The 19,527-nt window shown below is 32.3% G+C and overlaps 3 protein-coding genes across 5 annotated transcripts; 2 read left to right on the forward strand and 1 right to left on the reverse strand.

The window, feature by feature from the left end:
- Positions 1 to 250: 250 nt before the first annotated feature.
- Positions 251 to 14,856, reverse strand: LOC116339289 (E3 ubiquitin-protein ligase RBBP6). Of its 3 annotated transcripts, XM_031765078.1 has the most exons (25): positions 14,683 to 14,855; positions 13,933 to 14,226; positions 13,681 to 13,869; positions 13,480 to 13,543; positions 13,346 to 13,351; positions 12,926 to 13,098; positions 12,671 to 12,820; positions 12,452 to 12,610; positions 11,948 to 12,327; positions 11,733 to 11,860; positions 11,521 to 11,660; positions 10,965 to 11,342; positions 10,682 to 10,826; positions 10,508 to 10,621; positions 10,149 to 10,217; positions 9,861 to 10,082; positions 3,477 to 3,702; positions 2,870 to 3,263; positions 2,525 to 2,724; positions 2,140 to 2,455; positions 1,785 to 2,069; positions 1,475 to 1,528; positions 1,302 to 1,393; positions 805 to 1,156; positions 251 to 695 (listed from the first exon to the last, which is right to left on the reverse strand). In XM_031765078.1, exons 2-25 carry the CDS (start codon positions 14,096 to 14,098, stop codon positions 268 to 270), a joined length of 4,830 nt encoding a protein of 1,609 aa, XP_031620938.1. In that variant the 5' UTR covers positions 14,099 to 14,226; positions 14,683 to 14,855; the 3' UTR covers positions 251 to 267. The 3 variants fall into 3 exon arrangements, with proteins under 3 accessions (XP_031620938.1, XP_031620941.1, XP_031620939.1); XM_031765081.1 differs by lacking the exon at positions 1,785 to 2,069 and having other exon boundaries at positions 14,683 to 14,856; XM_031765079.1 differs by lacking the exon at positions 13,346 to 13,351 and having other exon boundaries at positions 14,683 to 14,854.
- Positions 14,857 to 14,959: 103 nt separating this feature from the next.
- On the forward strand, positions 14,960 to 15,851 carry LOC116339291 (biogenesis of lysosome-related organelles complex 1 subunit 5). Its single transcript, XM_031765083.1, has 4 exons — positions 14,960 to 15,187; positions 15,279 to 15,361; positions 15,417 to 15,593; positions 15,654 to 15,851. The coding sequence occupies exons 1-4, from the start codon at positions 15,166 to 15,168 to the stop codon at positions 15,819 to 15,821; spliced, it is 450 nt and encodes a 149-aa protein (XP_031620943.1). The 5' UTR covers positions 14,960 to 15,165; the 3' UTR covers positions 15,822 to 15,851.
- Positions 15,817 to 17,079, forward strand: LOC116339290. Its single transcript, XM_031765082.1, has 2 exons — positions 15,817 to 16,520; positions 16,599 to 17,079. The coding sequence occupies exons 1-2, from the start codon at positions 15,845 to 15,847 to the stop codon at positions 16,889 to 16,891; spliced, it is 969 nt and encodes a 322-aa protein (XP_031620942.1). The 5' UTR covers positions 15,817 to 15,844; the 3' UTR covers positions 16,892 to 17,079.
- Positions 17,080 to 19,527: the final 2,448 nt, after the last annotated feature.

Consider the following 19,527-nt stretch of genomic DNA (forward strand, 5'->3'; position numbering starts at 1 on the left):
TCAATATCTCATAAGCTGTGAGTGAGTTCAGCAGGTGATCAAACTTGGTGATATTATGTATTCTGGTATGAAAATAAGAATCATATCAATTTGTTTTTTGCTCTTCTGGACTCGGAACAGAAATTTGAATAAAATAAGAAAATGTCGCATGTTTTTTGTAATTTTATTTATTCACAAAATTTTAATTTATTTGAAACAATTTTTGCTTTTCAAAAATCTGTGTAAAATTCATTCAAGAAAAATGCCTTCTTGGATTTTAAAGAAAAACTACTTTTTTGTCTTCTTCTTCTTTTTAGATTTTTTCGATTTCTTCTGTTTCTTGTGCTTTCGTTTTCGCTTCTTTTTTCGCTCTTCAGAATCCGAGCTTGAGTCAGAAGAATTTGAATCGGATGAAGAACTGCTGCTTGAAGAGTACGAACGTGATCGCTTTCTGTTTTCCGATTTAGTTTTACTTTTCGAGCGATTCGTACAACGATCAGATGATTTAGATTTGAGTGGGGATTCGTCGCTTGGGTGAGCTTCATAGTTTGGTTCAAAATTTGACTCATCAATATCATGATGATTTCCTTCAAGCATCGAGCCAACGTTTTGGCTATCCGCATTCGATTCAAACCGTTTTCGTCGATCTGCTGTCGAACCAATAGAGGATGATGTCTTCTTCTCTTTGGTTGATGAATTGTCTGCTGCACTTCCATCTGTAAAATTATGATATTTTTAAATGAATAAATTCGAAATCTCATGTCTCCACTTATTAACGCTTTCAATTAATAAATGATTATAAAAAATAATAAATATACAACTCACCTCGTTGTGCTTTTGTACGTTCTTCTTCGCGTATTCTAGCTCGAACTCTTGCCTTTTGCAATTCTCGATCCCTTTCGGTGTCTCTCGTTGCTTTTTCAACTTGATGTTTGTGCTGTTCACGTTCACACTCCAATTCCGAACTATCTTTTTCATTCCCATCTCGACCACTTTTCTTACGATCTTTGTTTTCTTTAGTGTCGCGGTCTTCACTTGAATTTCGTCTTCGTTCCCTTTCTCGATAACTTTTTTCTGAAGATTTTTGAAGGTCGTTGCGACGCGTTACAGAGCTACGACGATTATCACTACTTTTTGGACTTCGATATTTTCTATCGTGTCTTCTATCATCCCTTGCCTAGGGTTAATCACAAAGAAAAGAATGGAAATAATGGAAATTAATCAATATGTAATGGAACGTAATGGAAGTAATGGAAAAATAATCGAAAGAATGGATATAGCATTCTTCAATAATGGAATAGTAATTTTTAAAGTAAGTATACCCCGTCTCTTGCTCTTTCACTGCGGTTGTCGGTAACAATCTTCCGTTGTGGTGTTCGACTTTTGCTTTTCGCTTCTTCATTCAGTTTCTTACCTAGGTGAAAATAAAGACGAGGATAATTGATTGGATATTATAAAATTACATTTTTTAAATGATTTTCTTATAGTTTCTTACCCAGCCGATCTTTTATAGATCGTATTGGTGTCTTGTTACGTGGTTGTCTTGTACCTAAGAGGATAATATAATGATTATCTAAGAATACATGTGAGACATCTCCTAAAATTTCATTTAAGTATAACATCGCCATACAAAAAATCTCAACTATTATATGGTGATATTACATTACAATCAAACGTCTGGAGAAGTCTCTCATTTATTCTCGAGCATTCAAATGTTAATATTGTTAATAATGACAATGTAAATAATAAAAATTATAATTATACAAAATGTTGAATAATGGGAATTTAAATTTAAATGGTTGTACCACTTTTTAGCTCAACAGATCGCTCCTGTTCGGAATTTAGAACTGTTATTTGAAGTAAGTTGTCTGAAGCTTTTTCTACATGGCCAGCAGATAATGTGGCTGGCGACTTATCCTGCTCACTTGCCACTTCATTCGAATACAGTTTTTGTCGTTCTGGACAGATTTTCTTAATTTCAATAGAAGGCCGAATAGCATTGATTGCTCGGGCAAAAATTGCATTTTCAGCTCGTTTCAACACTTCGTTGGTGACTTTTGTTTGATCGTCAACTGGTAATGAATCAGCTGCTGTTATTCCGAATGATATATTTACATAAATTTAAAATTGTAATTTATAATTAAAATTAAAAGTACATACTTTTTTCAGCTAACAAGTCTTCGTCACGTTCCCATTTTGAGGGCTCCGGTAATGTGACGAACGTGTCTACCGGTGGTATATCTTTCGAATGTGGTGCTTCTGATTCACTTTTTGGTAAATCGGCATCTTCAAAATCTACAGTTGTATGTATATCTAAAATTGAGTCGGAGCGATTCAATCTACTAACTGGACTATTTGTGATGCCAAAATCATCATTGGGATTATTTTCTTCGTTTTCTATTTCAATATTTATATCTCCGTACAAATCGATATTTGCTTCCTCTTCAACTGGTACTACCGATTTGAGTACGTTCTTCTATAAAAAATAAATAAATTAACATGAATATGCGTTTTGATGTTATACATGCATCACAATATTATTTACCTGTTGGAGCAGAGGAGGCGGTGTTGTAGAATGACTAAATGCAGTTTCGTGTTGCGAGTCAGGCGAAGCTTTGTTGGGCATTATTTCTTTTTCGCTGGAATTCATATGTTTTTCTTCATTGCCCGAAGAACAGTGTGAATGGCTTTTTGTAGAAGATTTTTTGCCATCTTTTTCTCGCTTTTCCTTCTTATCCTTTTTGCCTAGGGTTAATCACAAAGAAAAGAATGGAAATAATGGAAATTAATCAATATGTAATGGAACGTAATGGAAGTAATGGAAAAATAATCGAAAGAATGGATATAGCATTCTTCAATAATGGAATAGTAATTTTTAAAGTAAGTATACCATCCTTTTTGCGCTTCTTTTCTGTTGATTTTTCTTCTTTTTTCTTTTTCTTTTTGTCCTTGGACTTTCTTTCACGTTTATCATCATCTTTCTCTCTATCCTTCTCTCGTTCTTTTTCTTTTTCTCGTACAGGTCTTTCTTTTTCACGTTGTAGATCTTTTTTATCTAAATCTTTAGTACGATTTACGCCTTTATTTATCTCTTTCTTATCTTCTTTTTCATATTGACCTCGACCATCTCCACTTTTATTGCGAACTTGTTCACGTGATGATGGTGATTTACTGTGATGCTTGCGATCAGACCTCTCGCAACGCTCACGTTCGACATTTGATCTCGTTGGTGATTGACTGTCTCTATTGAGATTTGGACGTAAGTGATGCTGAGCATGTTGTTCCTAGAAAGGAAATACATATGTTTTTTTCTCAATAGTAATTTTTTGGATAAAGATATAATCACTCAATTTGAGAAAATGAGGGATGCTCATAAAATAAATAGAAGGCACTTTTTCTGCATTCTCGTTGTCAATTATTATTAAATACCACCACAATAAGAATTTTCAATAAACGGCAATAAATATAAATTTAATATGATTGAAATTCAATTTTACCTCATTTTCAAATCCTGGTGGAGGAGGTTCACGATCAACTCCAGGTGGTAGTACATCATACGAATGATTACTTGAGAATGATTGATTGCCTTCATTACTGTAATTTGACTCTACCGGATGAATTTCTTGGACTGCGTGACCAATTTGTGAAGCAAATTCGTGATTTTGTTGTAATCCTCCTCCTACATGTATATTTGTCGGTGAGTGCACTGGTAAGGGTGCATATCTATACGGCAAAAAATAGATCGAAAAAGAAAATTGTCTTATATTTCTGGTTGAAAATGAACAGTAGTCAAAGATTTCCCCACTAATATGCTCAAAGGCATTAATTCGCAGATTTATAACTAAGCTATATCAGAATAAAATATGTTTATATATATACTGGAAAAAAGTAACTAATTAGGAAAGAATCAATATTCAATAGGTCACCACTTCAAATCCGGACATTCAATTCGCATCTATAGATGCAGCATTACCTTTATATGCACAATTTTCAGGCATAAAAAGTATCCGAATTCATGACAAATTCTATGTATCTCTTCATGTAAAATTCACATCTGTATTTCTTCATTCGTCTGTCTATGGATTTTTTTTTGTAAATTTCCAAAATGTTGAGATTGTTCTGATGAACCATTGATCCGTTTTTCAATTTCAATCATGGGTTTAACCAATGTGCTTAAATCCAGTGATATAAATGCTGCTTCTGATCGGCTACAATATCAAAACCTGCGTGTGAGTATGAGATATGCGGTGTGTTGATCCAGTAGCTGTTTAGTTTGTGAAATTATATTTTATAGCACCAAACGTGTTTCACATGGGGCTAGATTCTCCATTATATAAACAATTGAACAAATTTATTTCATAATCAAAAAACTATTAGGTCATTTAAAAATACATTTTAGAACGTTGCGTACAATCAATCGAATAATTTGAATATTTAAAACAATATTTTTTTCGTAATTCACAATGAATTGTATATATTTCAATTCTTCTGCTTTAATTATTCGTTGGAAACAAAAAGAAAATAAAAATGAAATATTGACAGTTTCTCTTTTCTACATTATTCTGAGTCTATTCGTTCCCTAGAAATGTTCAATATTGATGTTAACATGATGCATGCTGGGTTCTGTTCCACCGAAGACAATGAGAGGATGTATCAACACATTTCAAACTTAGCGCGCTGTTTAGTTACGATTTGAGTTGTTAAATTACATTGACGTTCCCTTTGAGATGGGGGGCGCCACCGTCGACTCAAAGATACTGAACTCTATACATCCTTACATTGACCGAAGACGTCTCAGTTCATTTGCAGCTAGATGAATTTAGTTCAAATTTAATTTTTACCGTCGCATTATTTCCAAGCAGACTAAATTACAATTCTAGCTATTGTCATTTTTTTTCAATTATTGACTTTTAAATTTCAATTACAGTTTTATATTGAATATTTTTAGAACAAAAAATTTATTTTGAGAAATAAACGTGAAATTGTACAATAATTATACTGAGTTTGTCTATCACAGCTGTGTTTTTCATTTCAATGATTATTTAAAGCTATTTAGTATAAAGTTATTCTAAGTATATAAACATGCTCTTGGTTCTTGGTTCATAGTTTAGTCAAATATTATTTGAAAATAAAACCGGCTTATTATTATCTGAAGTAGCATTTACCTTATTAATAATTTTCGTTAACATTTATTCATTTTATTGTGAACTTATATTTATTACTTATTTTAAATTGTAAATTTTATAACTGTAGTAATGATTTTTTTATCGTATATAATAATCGTTTTATTAGATGGAATATAGTGTTCGTCATGGTGTACAAACAAATAATATGCTCAATTAAAAAGCACAATGAGATGTTTTTGAGCCTTTGGCTAATTCTAACAATTTTCAAATCATTTCATTTTATTATTTTCATCCGTATTAAAATAATTCTAATATGAAATATTCACCAATACTGACGAAAAGATACATCTCATTTCTGAGATTTCATTCAATATACACATATGAGTTAGATTTAAATTAATTTACACACCGATCAAACTGATAATGATTAATGAGTAATTAAATTATTCAAGTTGGCACTTAATAAACATGATAACCAATCACTAAAAGTAAATTTATACAAAAAAAATCTTTTTCTCATTTCAAAATGGATCAATGGTCATTGATATAACTTTTTCCAAAAATGTACTTTTAACAAACAAACTTGTAATGTTTTTGTAACTTTTAAGTAACGCTTTGATCAACGAAACGTATTCATTAATCGAAACAACAATAGGTAACGGAGTCAAACTGATTATACTAATCAGAATCAACAAAACGACAACATAGGTGATGACGAGGGTTCCTGGGGTTCGGATTACCCCCTCTAAAATATTTTTAGGAACCCTCAACAATTTTGGAAATGACGACCATTTTTTTTGCTTTTCACTTTTTTCGGCCGAGAAAATTCTTTCGATTTGCTAGGGGTTTTCGCCAAAAAAGTGAAGAGCAAAGAAAAAAAAAAACGATTTTATCCTCATTTACGACAAATTGTTGAAGCGAGCAAGTGTTCAAGCCTAGGGGGAATTATCTATACGTTTATACGGTTTATACTCAAGTATTTTTTACCGAATATACTATAAATAGATGAAGACATCGCAAGTATGCATATTCGTTACTTATTTTATTCGATATTTTCCCCTAGGTTCAAGCATGCTCGAGCAAGTAATAAACCTTTTTTGAGCAACCGGAGTAGCAGAGAGTAATTTTTAAAGACTACTTGCTTACTTACTAGCTGCTCGCATTGCTCCAAAAAAATCAAAATAAAAAAATTGACAAAAAATGCTAGCTTTGACAAAAAATGTTGTGTGTTTTCTGTTTATTATTATTTTAATTTTTCATCTTCTCATAAAATCGCTTTATATTTTATTAGATTTATCATAATTGCTGCTTTTTTTGGAGCAATGCGAGCAGCAGCAGCAAACTAAATACAGACATACTCGAGCAAGCATTCGTTTTTGTGCTTGCTTCCAGGTCAACAGTTGACTTCGTCGGGGACCCCCTGCCTTCACCTCTAAAGAATTTTACGTTATCATCTATGAAACGACAACGATTCGATCGCCAGTAGTGAAGAGTTTCAAAGTTTTCCCATTATGTTCTTCCCAGTACAAAAATATGCGTTTGAATAAAAATTACGCGGGTTTCTAAGAGGATTTCTTGAGAATTAGATGTGAGTGTTTGTAGCGTGGTTTGGGCGATCAATTGATTTTATTGTCATTTCAATTTCAACGATTTTGTGTGTTCGGAACGCTGTTCGCTGAGGAATGGATATATTCACAGTTGGTTTTGTGTTCATTTTTGTTTTAATTCCGAAATAACAGAGTGTTTATAAAATTTTTGGTGAGCGTCAAGAAACTTGGCCATTCAGTGGTGAAAATGGAAGATGAATGGGGAACATCACAAACATGCGCGAATTGCCAAGAACGATTTCCAGCGAACACAAAACCGCATCGATTCAAAGTGTGCTACGGTTGCAAAGCGAAACCGGTGATGGTTTTTTCCTATCTGAATAGCGCTAGCTATTCGCAGCGCCTGTACAGCATTGCTGCCCAGATGCTGAATCGTAGCGGTTGCCGCACGCGCAACACACTTCGTTTGTACCACACAGAGCATATACGTTCGCGTTCGTTCTCTGTTCGACATGCGTTTGTATACTGACTATGGTATTAGTGTATCATACTCTGTGAGCTCACTGGTTACTTAGACTATATGACAATATGTTGTGTGGTACAAAACGCGTGCGGCAACCGCTTCGATTCAGCATCTGGGCAGCAATGCTAGCGCTATTCAGATAGGAAAAAACCATCACTGAGCGAAACCGATTGCTGGACTACCGGACTCAGTCGCTAGTCTACCAGACATAATTGTGGCAACGGTTAGCAAACGTGCTTTGCAAAAGGGACAGAAGGAAATTAAGCTTCGAATTCGCAATGGCAATTATCAGGATGTGGTAAGAATACTTCGGAGTGGGCGTTTAATGTCAAAGGTTGAAGCTACCTACAAAAATTTGCCATTAAATGTTCAGGGTGATGTTGCTGCTCCACAGACAGTTGTTTGGCACCGCGATATTGTTGCTGCAAAATGCATTATGCTCAAAGGTATGAATCAATTTAAAATGGAGTCTATTCATTTAGCTAGGCTTGACACCATTTGTATTACACAAATCTTGTGGCCTAGTTGTGCGTTCATAAGAACAGTACAACGGTAGTACGGAGGGAAGGAGCCCGTAGGTGAGTAAAGTTTTTAATTTAAAAAAATGATATTTTATATACAATTCAATTGATACTAATGATTGTCGTTCCTCTTTTCCATGTATTCACACCTGAATGTTACGCTATGGCAACCGTAAAAATAACTGAAACTACACACAAATCCGGGTCCAAATTTGACCGTGAATGTGTGCCTGGTAATGGGGTGAATTTGTATTACAAATTGTTCCTTGGGATAGTCAGGGTACGGTTCCAATTGGCCGTAGGTAAGTGAAGTTCATTGCATATATATGAATCAAATCAATTTTTTCGTATCAATCTAATTGAAATGTTTTTCTCTTTTTTTCATTACATTGTGACGTTGTATTTGACTGAAACTACACACAAATACGACCAAATTCGATTGTGAACATATGCCTGGCATGGATGTATTTGACCCAACAAATGCTAATTCTAATCTTAATTAAGACTAAAAATCCGCAGACGAGTATAGTTTTCAATTTGAACAGATATTTCACATAATTCATTGTCATTTCTATTTTGTAAGAAATCAAGAGAAATCAGTTTACCAAATTATTGTTCAAATATAAAATGAAGCAGCTTTTTAATTCTCTTTTTGTTTTGTTTGTTACGAGAAAAAATAGTGCAAATTAATATTTAAGCCGAAAATGGTTTTTGATTTAGATATGCAAGGGACTTTGAATTAAAATGTTCCATTCATCGTGAATGCTCGAATAAAATATCGGAACTATCAATTAATTTTATTTAGTTCAGTTTCAAAAACCAGTCTTAAACTAAATATACTGTGATTATAGCTCGATGAATCATTATTCATTTTCATTAATGATAAACTGAAGAATTTATCGAATTGCGCTATTTGTCGCTGTTGTAACGATAGTTGTAACGATAGTTTTGCTAGTGATTTACATCTGTATTTTTTTTTTTTTTTGTATTTGCTTGAAGAATTTTTTCTTATCTACTAGTCTTTCTTATCCATTTAGCGCTCGCTGAAGATGGTTGTTCCATCGTTGACAACCGAAATGTATTAAATAGAATCTAACATATGTAAATTTGTGTGTGTGTGTGTTTTTTTATTTTAATTTCGATTTCTTGCAGTGCAATAGGAACATATAACAAAACATTTGATATTGTGATTAGTTTACAGTGTTTACAGAATACATCTTCATTGCTTTCCTTAATTTGACGATTTTTGTACAGAGAATGTAATTATTAATATTAGGAAATGTTACAAAACACTGTCAGGCATAACTGTATTCACATGTTATCACATATTTTGAATTTTTGGTAAATGAATAAAACAGCTAGGATTTTTTAAATAAAAATAGAGACTAGTCTATATTTTTTCATTTGTATCTGCCCGAAAAATGATTTTTTTTTAGATTTTATTTAAATATTTTCAAGACATATATTTGACCATCGAATATACACTCAGTGTATTCCACTGCCATCAGAAAATTTAAGACCAGTGCCGGATTCCATGATACATTAAAATGTTTGGAATATAGATCTATTAATTTGAGCCAATTTTTTTTATACCGCACTGCTCATTTCTAAGAGAAAATGTGACTTTTTCAATATTTGAGTAAATATTTTTGGAAGTTAACCATTTTTTTTTAAATCGGGGTAATTCAATAATATTTTGGCTTAAAGCTTCATCATTTTATAAATTTTTCAAATGTGCACTAGCAAGATTTTTACTTTTAAAACCACTAAATCGTCATCGGACGTAAAACTCGAAAATTCCATTTTGTAAAACACTCATTGGTCAAAATTGAATGGTTCCCATACTTTTTGATGGCAGTGTGCCACTACATTCTTAATACTACAACAGTCTTTCTTAATCACATTGTTCTATTGCTACTTTAATCAACCAAAATACCAAATTTGACTAAATGAGTAAATGTCGTGGATTATGTATTTATGTTTCTTTTGACTGGAAACATTATAAAATTCTCTAATTTTAATATGAATCATTATCATATACACCCAAACTAATACTAACCAAACACACCGAATAGAATGCTTTTGTCCGATCTTTTTAAAACAACCATTTATTTCAAACGGTTTAATAATGGAGTTTATAGAAGGTATATAATTCCTATCGTACCTGTTTGGTTGGGTATCATGGTATATTCCGTCATTATATCCACCTTGGCCACTGGCCATTCCCGTATTCATTAAATTCATTGACTGATCATAATATGGCACATTTAGATTTTGTTGCGCCCCCCCAGGTTGGTGTTGGTGATGTTGTTGTTGTTGCATTGAATTTCGATCTTGACGATAGTAATTTCCCCGTCCTCTTCCTCTATAAGATCCACGACCACGACTGAAATTATTTAATAAAATTGATATGAATTTAATTTATTTTTTAGAAAATTAACAGGAAACTCACCCGTGATAGAAATTTGGTGACCTCTCTCTATATTCTTCTCGATCTCGATAATCTCTTCGATATCGATTCCTGTACAATTTTGAAAAGTTATAATTGAAAAATAATTTTGAGTCAATGCCATTGATAATTTTATTGAAATTACTGAAAAATAACATAACACAGACCCACCAAAATCCATAAATGAACGGATGAGAATTAAAGTGACTTGAAATTCCGTTGAAAATAAAAGCGCAACACAGAGTTGCAACTTCAAACAAAAAAATGATGCTGTTCTTTTATTTTTAACTGAGCTTCGGCCAGTTTGATTCACACCCATTCAAATATAATATATCCAAAATATAAAGGTAGAAGAATCATACCGGTTTGTGGAGTAAGATGTTGATCGACTACGTGATCTACGATCTTGTGGACTTCTTGAGTGTTTTCTTGGCGGAGATCGTGAGTGACGGCGTGGGGGTGTATTAGATCTAGATCTATAAAAAAACTCGCATAAATAATTAAAATTTTACAAAACGTATTCACATTTCTCATACCTCGAATAAGACCGAGATTGTCGTGAGTGGTATGAACCCGATCTACGTCTCCGCCTTTCAATTGGGCTGCGTCTTCTGTCCGGTGATCGCCCACGTTTGTCACTTCGTCGGTCTCTGTTTCTCGACGATGAACGCTCGCCTTTACCTAAGAAAATAACGAATAATTTGTCATTCTTGTCCTTCATGTTAAAGTAATTATTTTTTACAAACAACACAATTATGATATAATAAAATTTTACAATGAAAAACATTTACGGAAACTACATTTTCATAAATTTGTTACCTGTTGATCGACCGCGATCACGACTATCCTGTGAATTGTGCCTTGGTGAACGTCTTCGTTCACCTGAACGAGATCGGCGCCTTGGTGGTGAATCTATAGCAGCACGTCTCTGTATTTTTCGTCTTTCCTTTTCTTTCATAATTTGCTCAAAAGCGGCAAGTGGATCTTCAATTATTCCTGTTCCAATTTTATTCGCAACTCCTTGAAAGGCTGTTGCAACGATATTTGACTCTTGATGCATCAATGGTCGATGCATCTGTGGGAGCGGATGATGCTGTACAGGTGTATAACCGCGAATTTGTATTTGCGGTGGTTGATGAGGTATTGGTCCATATGATCGATGGTGCATATGATTCATTTGTTGGTGTTGTTGCATATCTATAAAGCATGTAAAACGAATATTAGATTTTATTTAAGATTATGGTTTGTTTATAAATGAATCAAGTCAACATAATAATTATATGTCTAAAAGTTTCTACAATTTTTTGAGAAAATGTGCACTTAATCTTATTCTTTTATTAGATCACGTTTCAGATAATTATACAAATCAACTAACTCGATTCAATGGGTTTCATGTCCTTTTGATGCATTCCATGCATTGAATGTCCAAATCGATTTGGATGATTCCACCAGGAATTCGGACCGGCAGCTGATGGCTGAAAGTTATTTGGTTGCATTTGATTTGGTGGACCTTGTCTGATAAAATATAGAACAATATGCGTTGAAAATAAGGTATCTCTAAATAGTACATATGGATGTTAATTTTACCTGTGAGGCATTGGTTGCTGCATCATTGGTGGATGTTGCTGGTGATGTTGTTGCATTCCATACCTCATATTCATATTTATTTCACTCATGTGTTTCATTTCGGCACCGTAGTGCTCTTTATCAACATACTACATTACAAACAGAGAATGAAATAAATTAGAAAGTTATTTTTAAAGAATGGTAAGAAATTCAAGCTCATTTTGAGAAACACAAACCTGATGTGATGGAGGCTGATTTGTAGAGGGTTGGTCTACTTCATTAAGGTTTGTTGAACGATTGTATCTACCGTTGAGATTTTGGCGATCACGATAATCAAGATAATTATTTTGACTTTGTGGTTTTGGCACCGTTACAATTATATTATCTTCAAAGTCAGATTCATCATGAGGACTGCCTGCGCGTGATGTATCACAATCCCGAGGTGCCTCCTCATGTTCATGTTCTTTTGTTTCAACAGTTTCAGGAGTGTTTGATTTTTCTTCTTCCGCAATTACAGATGTTTCTTCTGCACTTACAGCTTTTGTAATAGGAGGAGTTTTTGGTGCAACTTCTTCACTTAGTGGTTGAACACATTCTTCAACGGGTGGTGCAGTTTCTAGATGGAAAAAAATATGGTTTGATTTTATATTATTAGATCTTTAAATTAATCCATATTTATATTTCTTTGCAATAATTTTGTATTTTTTTCTTTTTTTTTCTCGCAGAATCTCTGATCTTACTTTTAGGTTGTCTTGGTTTATTATAGCCAGTTTCATTTTTAAATGAATTAACCGAGTTTCGCAAAAATCGATTTGGAATGAGTGATCCTGGTGAAGATCCCTTTTCTTGACAATCTGGGCATTCATTGTCTTCCGATTCCAACAAAGCAGTACGAACACCTGATAAATTGTGATACATTTTATTTAAATGTTTTATGGCACTACAATGGTATCACTTACATTCATCACAGAAGGAACTACCGCAACATGGAATCATGACCGCATCGGTGAACAAATCTTTACAAATACTACAAATTAAATCATCTGGAATTTCCTGTTTTTTCTCGATAGGTGGTAGGTTGATTGGTTCAGTTGCTGGAGAATTCCCCGCTTAAAATAAAGATAAAACAGAAAACGATGTTAAGAAACTATTTTAAGAAATTGTTTCGAATAACTGAAACAAAAAAGTCTTTCGCATAAGAAAACTAAATATACCATCGATAAATGAACGAGGAATCCCAGTGCTGCGTTTAATTTCAGTATGACTTGCATCATGATGAGCATTAAGTGGGCAATTTTTTATCCAATGTCCCATTTTATTACATTTATAACACCTATAGGTGCTTGGAACTTCGCCAGTTTGTGCTGAACCTCGTACTTTTTGATAACTATATGAATAAATATGTAATTAACGTACAATTCATAAAACATATGAAAATCCAGTAAAAATAAATAAATGTTTCATGCTTTACAGTAGTCCGTCTGAGCAACATACTGCAGTTTTGTTACTACTAAAGTAATATTTTTGAAATAGTGGTATATTTTCATCACAAAAATCAATTTAAATTTTAAAATTGTAATGTTGCAAGTCAGCTAACAAAAATTGAAAGTCACAACAAGATATGTCATTTTTACCTGAACCTAACAATACATAAAATGGTAGCGTGTAAGAAACATTGATAATAGATAAGTATTCATACAAACTTATTAGTTGTATATCATTATTCTGTAACACAACCAATAAAGTGGTGTTTTTTTATTGCACCTACTTGCGTGGGTCGTAGTCCATTGTGCTTTGTTTCATCATGGCGTTAATTTTCTCTTCCTCTGTACCTAAGGGTAAGAATCACAAAAGAAAAGAATTAATTTAAAATAATCGACAAATAATCGACAAATAATCGGGAAATAATCGTAAAACAATCAATAATAATTAATAAGTAATTTTTAAGTGATTTGCCCCTAGTCTGTACCATTCATAAGCGTCAAATCGATATTGGCTGCTTGAGCATCGGCATTTTTTCGTTCACGTGCTGATGTCGATGCAGCCACTTTCTCAGCCGTTGGATCCCATGCCTTTTTTACTAATCTTGTTGCCAATGGTACGCGAGCTATTATCAATGATGTATTTTTTGGAATTAAACATGAGTCTTCGCTGTATTCTGTAGTATAAAAAATCACAATCAAAATGCATGAAAATAGTATAACACAATTGGAATACATACCTTCTTTAGTTTGGGCATTTGTGATTTGTAAATCAAAATCTTGTGTTTTGCCCAACTTTTTTTTATTTATTATTTCCTTTTTCAAGTCAGCCACTGAGATATGCAATCCATCAAAACTTATTGTATCGAAATCCAAAGAACTTTTGAATTTGTAATGCACCGACATTATACACACAAAGTTCTTTTTAGTTTTGTTTAAATGAAAATATATGTGTATGATTTAGAGGTTACTCAAATACTCTTTTTTGATGTATTTCAATTTTCTCAGCCAAATACCATCTTTTACTTTGGAACCTACAATTAACAATATGTAAATTTATGAATTTCGTGATATTGGCAGAGTTCATATCGTTTTACATGGAAACGTTACGTAAATAGCCTTATTTGTTTCTTGTTTATTTTAACTTTTATTTATATACATATATATTATTGCATTTATCAATCAATTTATCAAAAAAAAATTTATTAATTCACTCTTTGATAAACTTTTCCATTTTATTACACGTCTATCTCTTTTTTACATGATTTATATATATTCAATTATACCTCAATATTAGATAGAAAAATAAAAACTACACACTGTCGAATTGAAAAAGTTTAATTTTAATACTATATATCATAAAATATGTTTGCAGCTTCATTCAGTTGACACCGTTTGCCTTTTATTTTTCATATTTAATTATTTGCAATCGTGTGTGCACAATTTTGTGTCAGCCATCTGAAAGTAGCTTTCATATCCAGTATACTTACAATAACTTAAATCAGCCCAAATTTGATCACGGAAATATATTGTTATTCGAATTAAAACAAATAATAATGATTTTTTTTAACTAAATATTAGTTTGGTTCTCTTATTTATGTTCTCTTTTTTAACATAAAAGAGAGAGAATGAGCGTGACTGGGCTCAAAAAGAGACTTCTGAACGATTGTAAATTGCAAACGCCATTGTGCGGCTTTACGTAGTGTGTTTTGCGCACTCTATCATCGTTGTGAAGTTAGTTGCACTTGATAGTTACGCATTTGGGTGATGTTCATTTAGGTGAAAATTTGTGAATATCGGAATAGACTCATAGCATTTAATTCAAGTAAATTGAAATTCACTTCTTTCAGCTTGAATTAGTATTTTGCAAGAAAAAAATCAATCTCTTCAATTATTAACACCACAACTACAAATAAGAACGAAGACGGGTGTCAAAATATTGTTATGTTGACATTTTTCATTTGATATAAAACATGACATATGAATTAATAAAAGGTTAAACAATAATTTCAAAAAAAAAATATATATATATATTGAACAACTTAAAACTAAATCAAGTTTTTTATGCACAAAATTTTTCTTTCAGATGTCAATGAAATTTATTCGCGAATTTTTCATCATAAACAATTTCTCAGTGGTGAAATCAATTGCTTTCTAAAAGAATTTGAGGTATGTAATATAGAATCATGTGACTTTAAATTATTCAATCATTCATTATTTGCAGCAAAATAGAAACGACAAAGAAGTGGAAAATTTGTTTTTATCGGTACAATCTACAATTGAAGCTAAAGAATCCTCAGTGGAAAAGTGCTTATCGAATCTACCTTTGCTGAAGATCAAACTTGATGAAACATTAACATTGTGTGAAAACGTTTTGAATCGCAGTGTTAACGAAGAGGCTGTAAGAATCATTGTTATTATTTGGATTTTTGTTTTTGAACTAACTATTACTATGTCATAGGAGAAACGTCTGGATGGAAATAGGCTTGAACGTGCAAAAATTTGGAATCGATTTGTTGATGATATGAAATATAAGCAATCTTGCGTAGAAAATACATTTGAAGAAAAAGAAGAAGAACTTCGAGAATTTTATTCTGACTTGGAGCGAAAATTACATATACACAAATAAAAGAAGAAATATACATATATAAGATGATGAAGGCGCCAATAAAAAATCCATCAATTGGCATTAAGCCTTCTCAGAAAATGATAGATTTTATAAAATCGTTAAACGATACCACAATTGATTTGCCCGAGAATCTGCTGAAAATTTATAAAGCTATTACACAAGACACTAGAAAAAGAGGTGTTTCTAAGCAATCAATTTTACTTAAAGGTTTTACTGAAGAAGAAAAGAAACTTTTAGTTGCATTTTCGGATGATACATTCCAAAATACAACTGATTTACAAAATTGCATAAAATCCCTACATCTAAGTACATTCGATGACAATAATGATGAAAGCGATTCGGACATCGAAGAAGTTTCAAAGAATAAACACATAAGTAATAATAAGGCCCGTCAAATGCGTGCAAGGCAACGAGAAAAAGAGATATCAAAACTTGCGCTCAATTTATCGGACCTGAAATGGATTCATCAACACCTTTCAGATACACGTAGAGAAAATGATTCTGTAAACTATTTGCATGAGCTGATAGAAGGATCTCTTATAATATTACCATCAAATGAATTTACTGAAAGAAATCCAGAACTAGAAGAGCGATGCCAGCGTCTGAAACGTGAACAAGATGAACAAAAGTATCGGCATATGACGAAAAATGTTGACTGTTCAAGATCATATGAACCAGAAGAAACAATCGCATATCAAGGTTGGCACACATTTAGTCAAATAGCAAATATCAAATAAGATAAATAATAATAATTTCATTTTATATGAATCATTGCAGTCAAACAAATCAATCGACAGTTGATTGCTGTTTTACAGTTTGTATTTTCTGTAGCTGCTGGCTTTGCATTTGGTTTTATTGGCGTTGAGTTGCTTGTGGGAAATTTAGATTTTGGATTTCGATTGCTATTGGGAATCATTTGTGCATTAATTATAGCGTTGGCCGAAATTTATTTCCTAGCTAAAAAACTAAACGAAGAACTTGATGATGTGAACCAATCAGTATATAATCAAGCAATGGATCTTAAATCCAATGGATCCAAAGTTGAAACTGTTAAAGAGCATAACGATTAATATATTAGGTATACCTGGAGTTGATCAGAAGAATGGAAAACAAATGGAAATTAATCAAAAAGTAGTGGAGCAGAATGGAAAATGACCACAACAACATTGTTTTAATTTCAGATTGCGTCTTAGTAGTCACCGATAATACCTTATTTTTCTTTGGATGAATAAAAAAAATAAATGATTTAAAATACCCACATTTGGGTTTTGTTTTTATTTTAGAAAAAAACTTTACGTCTTCAACACAATTTCTAGTATTTTGCGATTATCATTCATTTTTTACTTACTTCCAATGATTAGTTGAATATATTCTTGTTCTAATAATTTCACAAATCAAAGAGCTATCTAATGCAAGAAACCCTCCGCATAACAAAAAACGAACAAAATTTTTTTTGAGGCTACTGTAAAATATATTAAATTAAACTGAATAATTTGCATACTGACTGGCACTACTTATTCCGCTGTTGCTTTTGTCATCACCTGATAAAACTAAATATACATTTTTTATACTGTAACTTTTTATCATACACTTTTATTTTTTACAGTTCCCAAAATGGATATCGATACTTGAATGAATACCATATTCCAGCAAAAAAAAAATTGTAAACATCGAAACGTAAGAACTGAAATCTGTTTTTATTTACTATGTCTGAGACCGATGGAAAGAAATTTATCTCAAATAAAAAAAGAGATTTGTGTAATTTGATTTAAAATTCTACAAACAAATTTGTCGGTTGGCGCGTGAATATAAAAAAAGAACGAACAATAGTTTATACAATTGGTTGATTTCATTTGATTTTAAGCATCGCTTAATTCTGAGATGAACAGCAAAATATTTGAATTTCATCACACCGACTGAAATATTCGTTGCCAATATTGGAAGTATTTCATCGCATTGTACAATCGAATTTGAGAACAAATTTCGTTTGAATAGATTTCTTATTTATTTTGTCGTCATTACAATGGTATTAACGTAATTATGTATTGCGAAATTACGAAATTTTCCATTATTTTTTTTCGCGATTTGTTTCAAATGTCGATGACAATTGTGATGATGACGACAAAGTGAAGGACCAAGGTACCCCAAGTGACGCAATACCAACATACATATATTATTATGAAAAACTTCTTTCACGCGCTAAAATCTTCATTGCTAGCATCGCTATTGCTATAATTCTTTGAAGCACAACAGTAACACAATTATAGTGAATTGTTTCAACCAGTGGGACCGTATAAACGCAAAATCTGTTGACTATGCATTATGTTAATTTGTGTAAAGTGTTTTGGCGGCGCTACTGATATGCGTTTTCATACTGTCAAACAAACATCGAGCTATAACCAGAATATTACATTCGATGTGTATTTCAGTAATTTATATTGAATTCTGTTGCAGCGCTACTTTAGTGGTCAAAATAAAATACATTGTCCTGTATAGCATACTCTGTTACTGGTTTCAATGCTTTTCTGATGGACAATGTTGGTGATGAATTGGAGGTATGACAGAATTTGAATCGACAAAATATCAATGTTATTCGACCGTCAGCAGTGAACAGTTTACTGTTTTTTTTTGCTTATGTAGTTTCCAGTTGGATAAACGAAAACTGTTACTGTTTACTGTTTGTTTTGTCGGAACGTGGGCCCATAGGTAAGCAGAGCTTTCAATTTTAAAAAAAATATTTTTCATTCAGAATTCAATTCATAATAATTATTGTCATACCCGAATGTTACGGTATGGTAACCGTAATACCAAAACTACACTCAAATTCGGCCTCAAATGTGAATATGAACATATTATGAATAACATGATTGTTTCTTAATAAAAATAAATAAAACGGTTAACTGTAAAAATGAAACTTGAAGAGATAGTATAAGCTTTTTACACCCGCTTTATAAAATGTATGGAAATTATTAAAAAAATATAATGTTGTAAACATTAATAAATATGTTAGTTTTTTTAATTGTGGTCTAGTAAAAATGAAAAGTAATTCCAGTTAAGTCGGATCCACTCACTTCATAATATTCACATATCCCATTGACTCTCATGGTCACCGATAATGTCACTTTGTTGTAATTATGTTTCTGTGTGAACTGTATATTTTCGCACAACTCAAGAATTCAACATTGAATATTATTCACTACCCAAGAAGCAAATATGTAACGTTCTTCAGACATTTTAACGTCAAAAATTGTAATGGTTTGGCCCATTTTAATGGTCATTTTCGTGTTAATGGAAAGTTGATTATATGCATAGTTTCCAATAAAATTGTTCATTTATTACGTTGACATTTTACAATTTATTTCTTTCAGTCTCATTCAAACCTAGGGGCTTTCATCATTCGTTCATACAAATTTATACACAATATTCACATCCTATTCATCATATATACGATTAAAATTTCTCGCCTATACCAGTGAATAAGATGTATTTCAAACTGCAGTGTACACACACACAGTATAGCTACACAGAATCGAAGAAGATCCGCACAAAAGAGAATGAAAAAACATGCCATAGACGAAATATACACAAAATATACACCAAATATATGCAGTTATGCACATTTATTTGCGCGTATTACAGATGATTTTGCAATATAGTTCACTATTTACAGTATAATTCGTATACATTTGAAGATAAAAGCCCCTAG

Source organism: Contarinia nasturtii, unplaced genomic scaffold (assembly GCF_009176525.2).
Source record: "Contarinia nasturtii isolate CC-2019 unplaced genomic scaffold, AAFC_CNas_1.1 Cnas_scaffold_493, whole genome shotgun sequence".
Lineage (NCBI taxonomy): Eukaryota > Metazoa > Arthropoda > Insecta > Diptera > Cecidomyiidae > Contarinia > Contarinia nasturtii.

Bases quoted from the DNA above. Each gene is read 5' to 3' on its own strand.
- LOC116339289 (XM_031765078.1), bottom strand. From the start codon at position 14,098: ATGTCGGTGCATTACAAATTCAAAAGTTCTTTGGATTTCGATACAATA. The intron at 1,157-1,301 runs GTATACTTACTT...GATTAACCCTAG, and splicing joins GTGAAAGAGCAAGAGACGGG to GCAAGGGATGATAGAAGACA. The intron at 696-804 runs GTGAGTTGTATA...ATAATTTTACAG, and splicing joins ACGTACAAAAGCACAACGAG to ATGGAAGTGCAGCAGACAAT.
- LOC116339291 (XM_031765083.1), top strand. From the start codon at position 15,166: ATGACATATGAATTAATAAAAG. The intron at 15,362-15,416 runs GTATGTAATATA...CATTATTTGCAG, and splicing joins GCTTTCTAAAAGAATTTGAG to CAAAATAGAAACGACAAAGA. The intron at 15,594-15,653 runs GTAAGAATCATT...ACTATGTCATAG, and splicing joins GCAGTGTTAACGAAGAGGCT to GAGAAACGTCTGGATGGAAA.
- LOC116339290 (XM_031765082.1), top strand. From the start codon at position 15,845: ATGATGAAGGCGCCAATAAAAAATCCATCAATTGGCATTAAGCCTTCT. The intron at 16,521-16,598 runs GTTGGCACACAT...GAATCATTGCAG, and splicing joins AGAAACAATCGCATATCAAG to TCAAACAAATCAATCGACAG.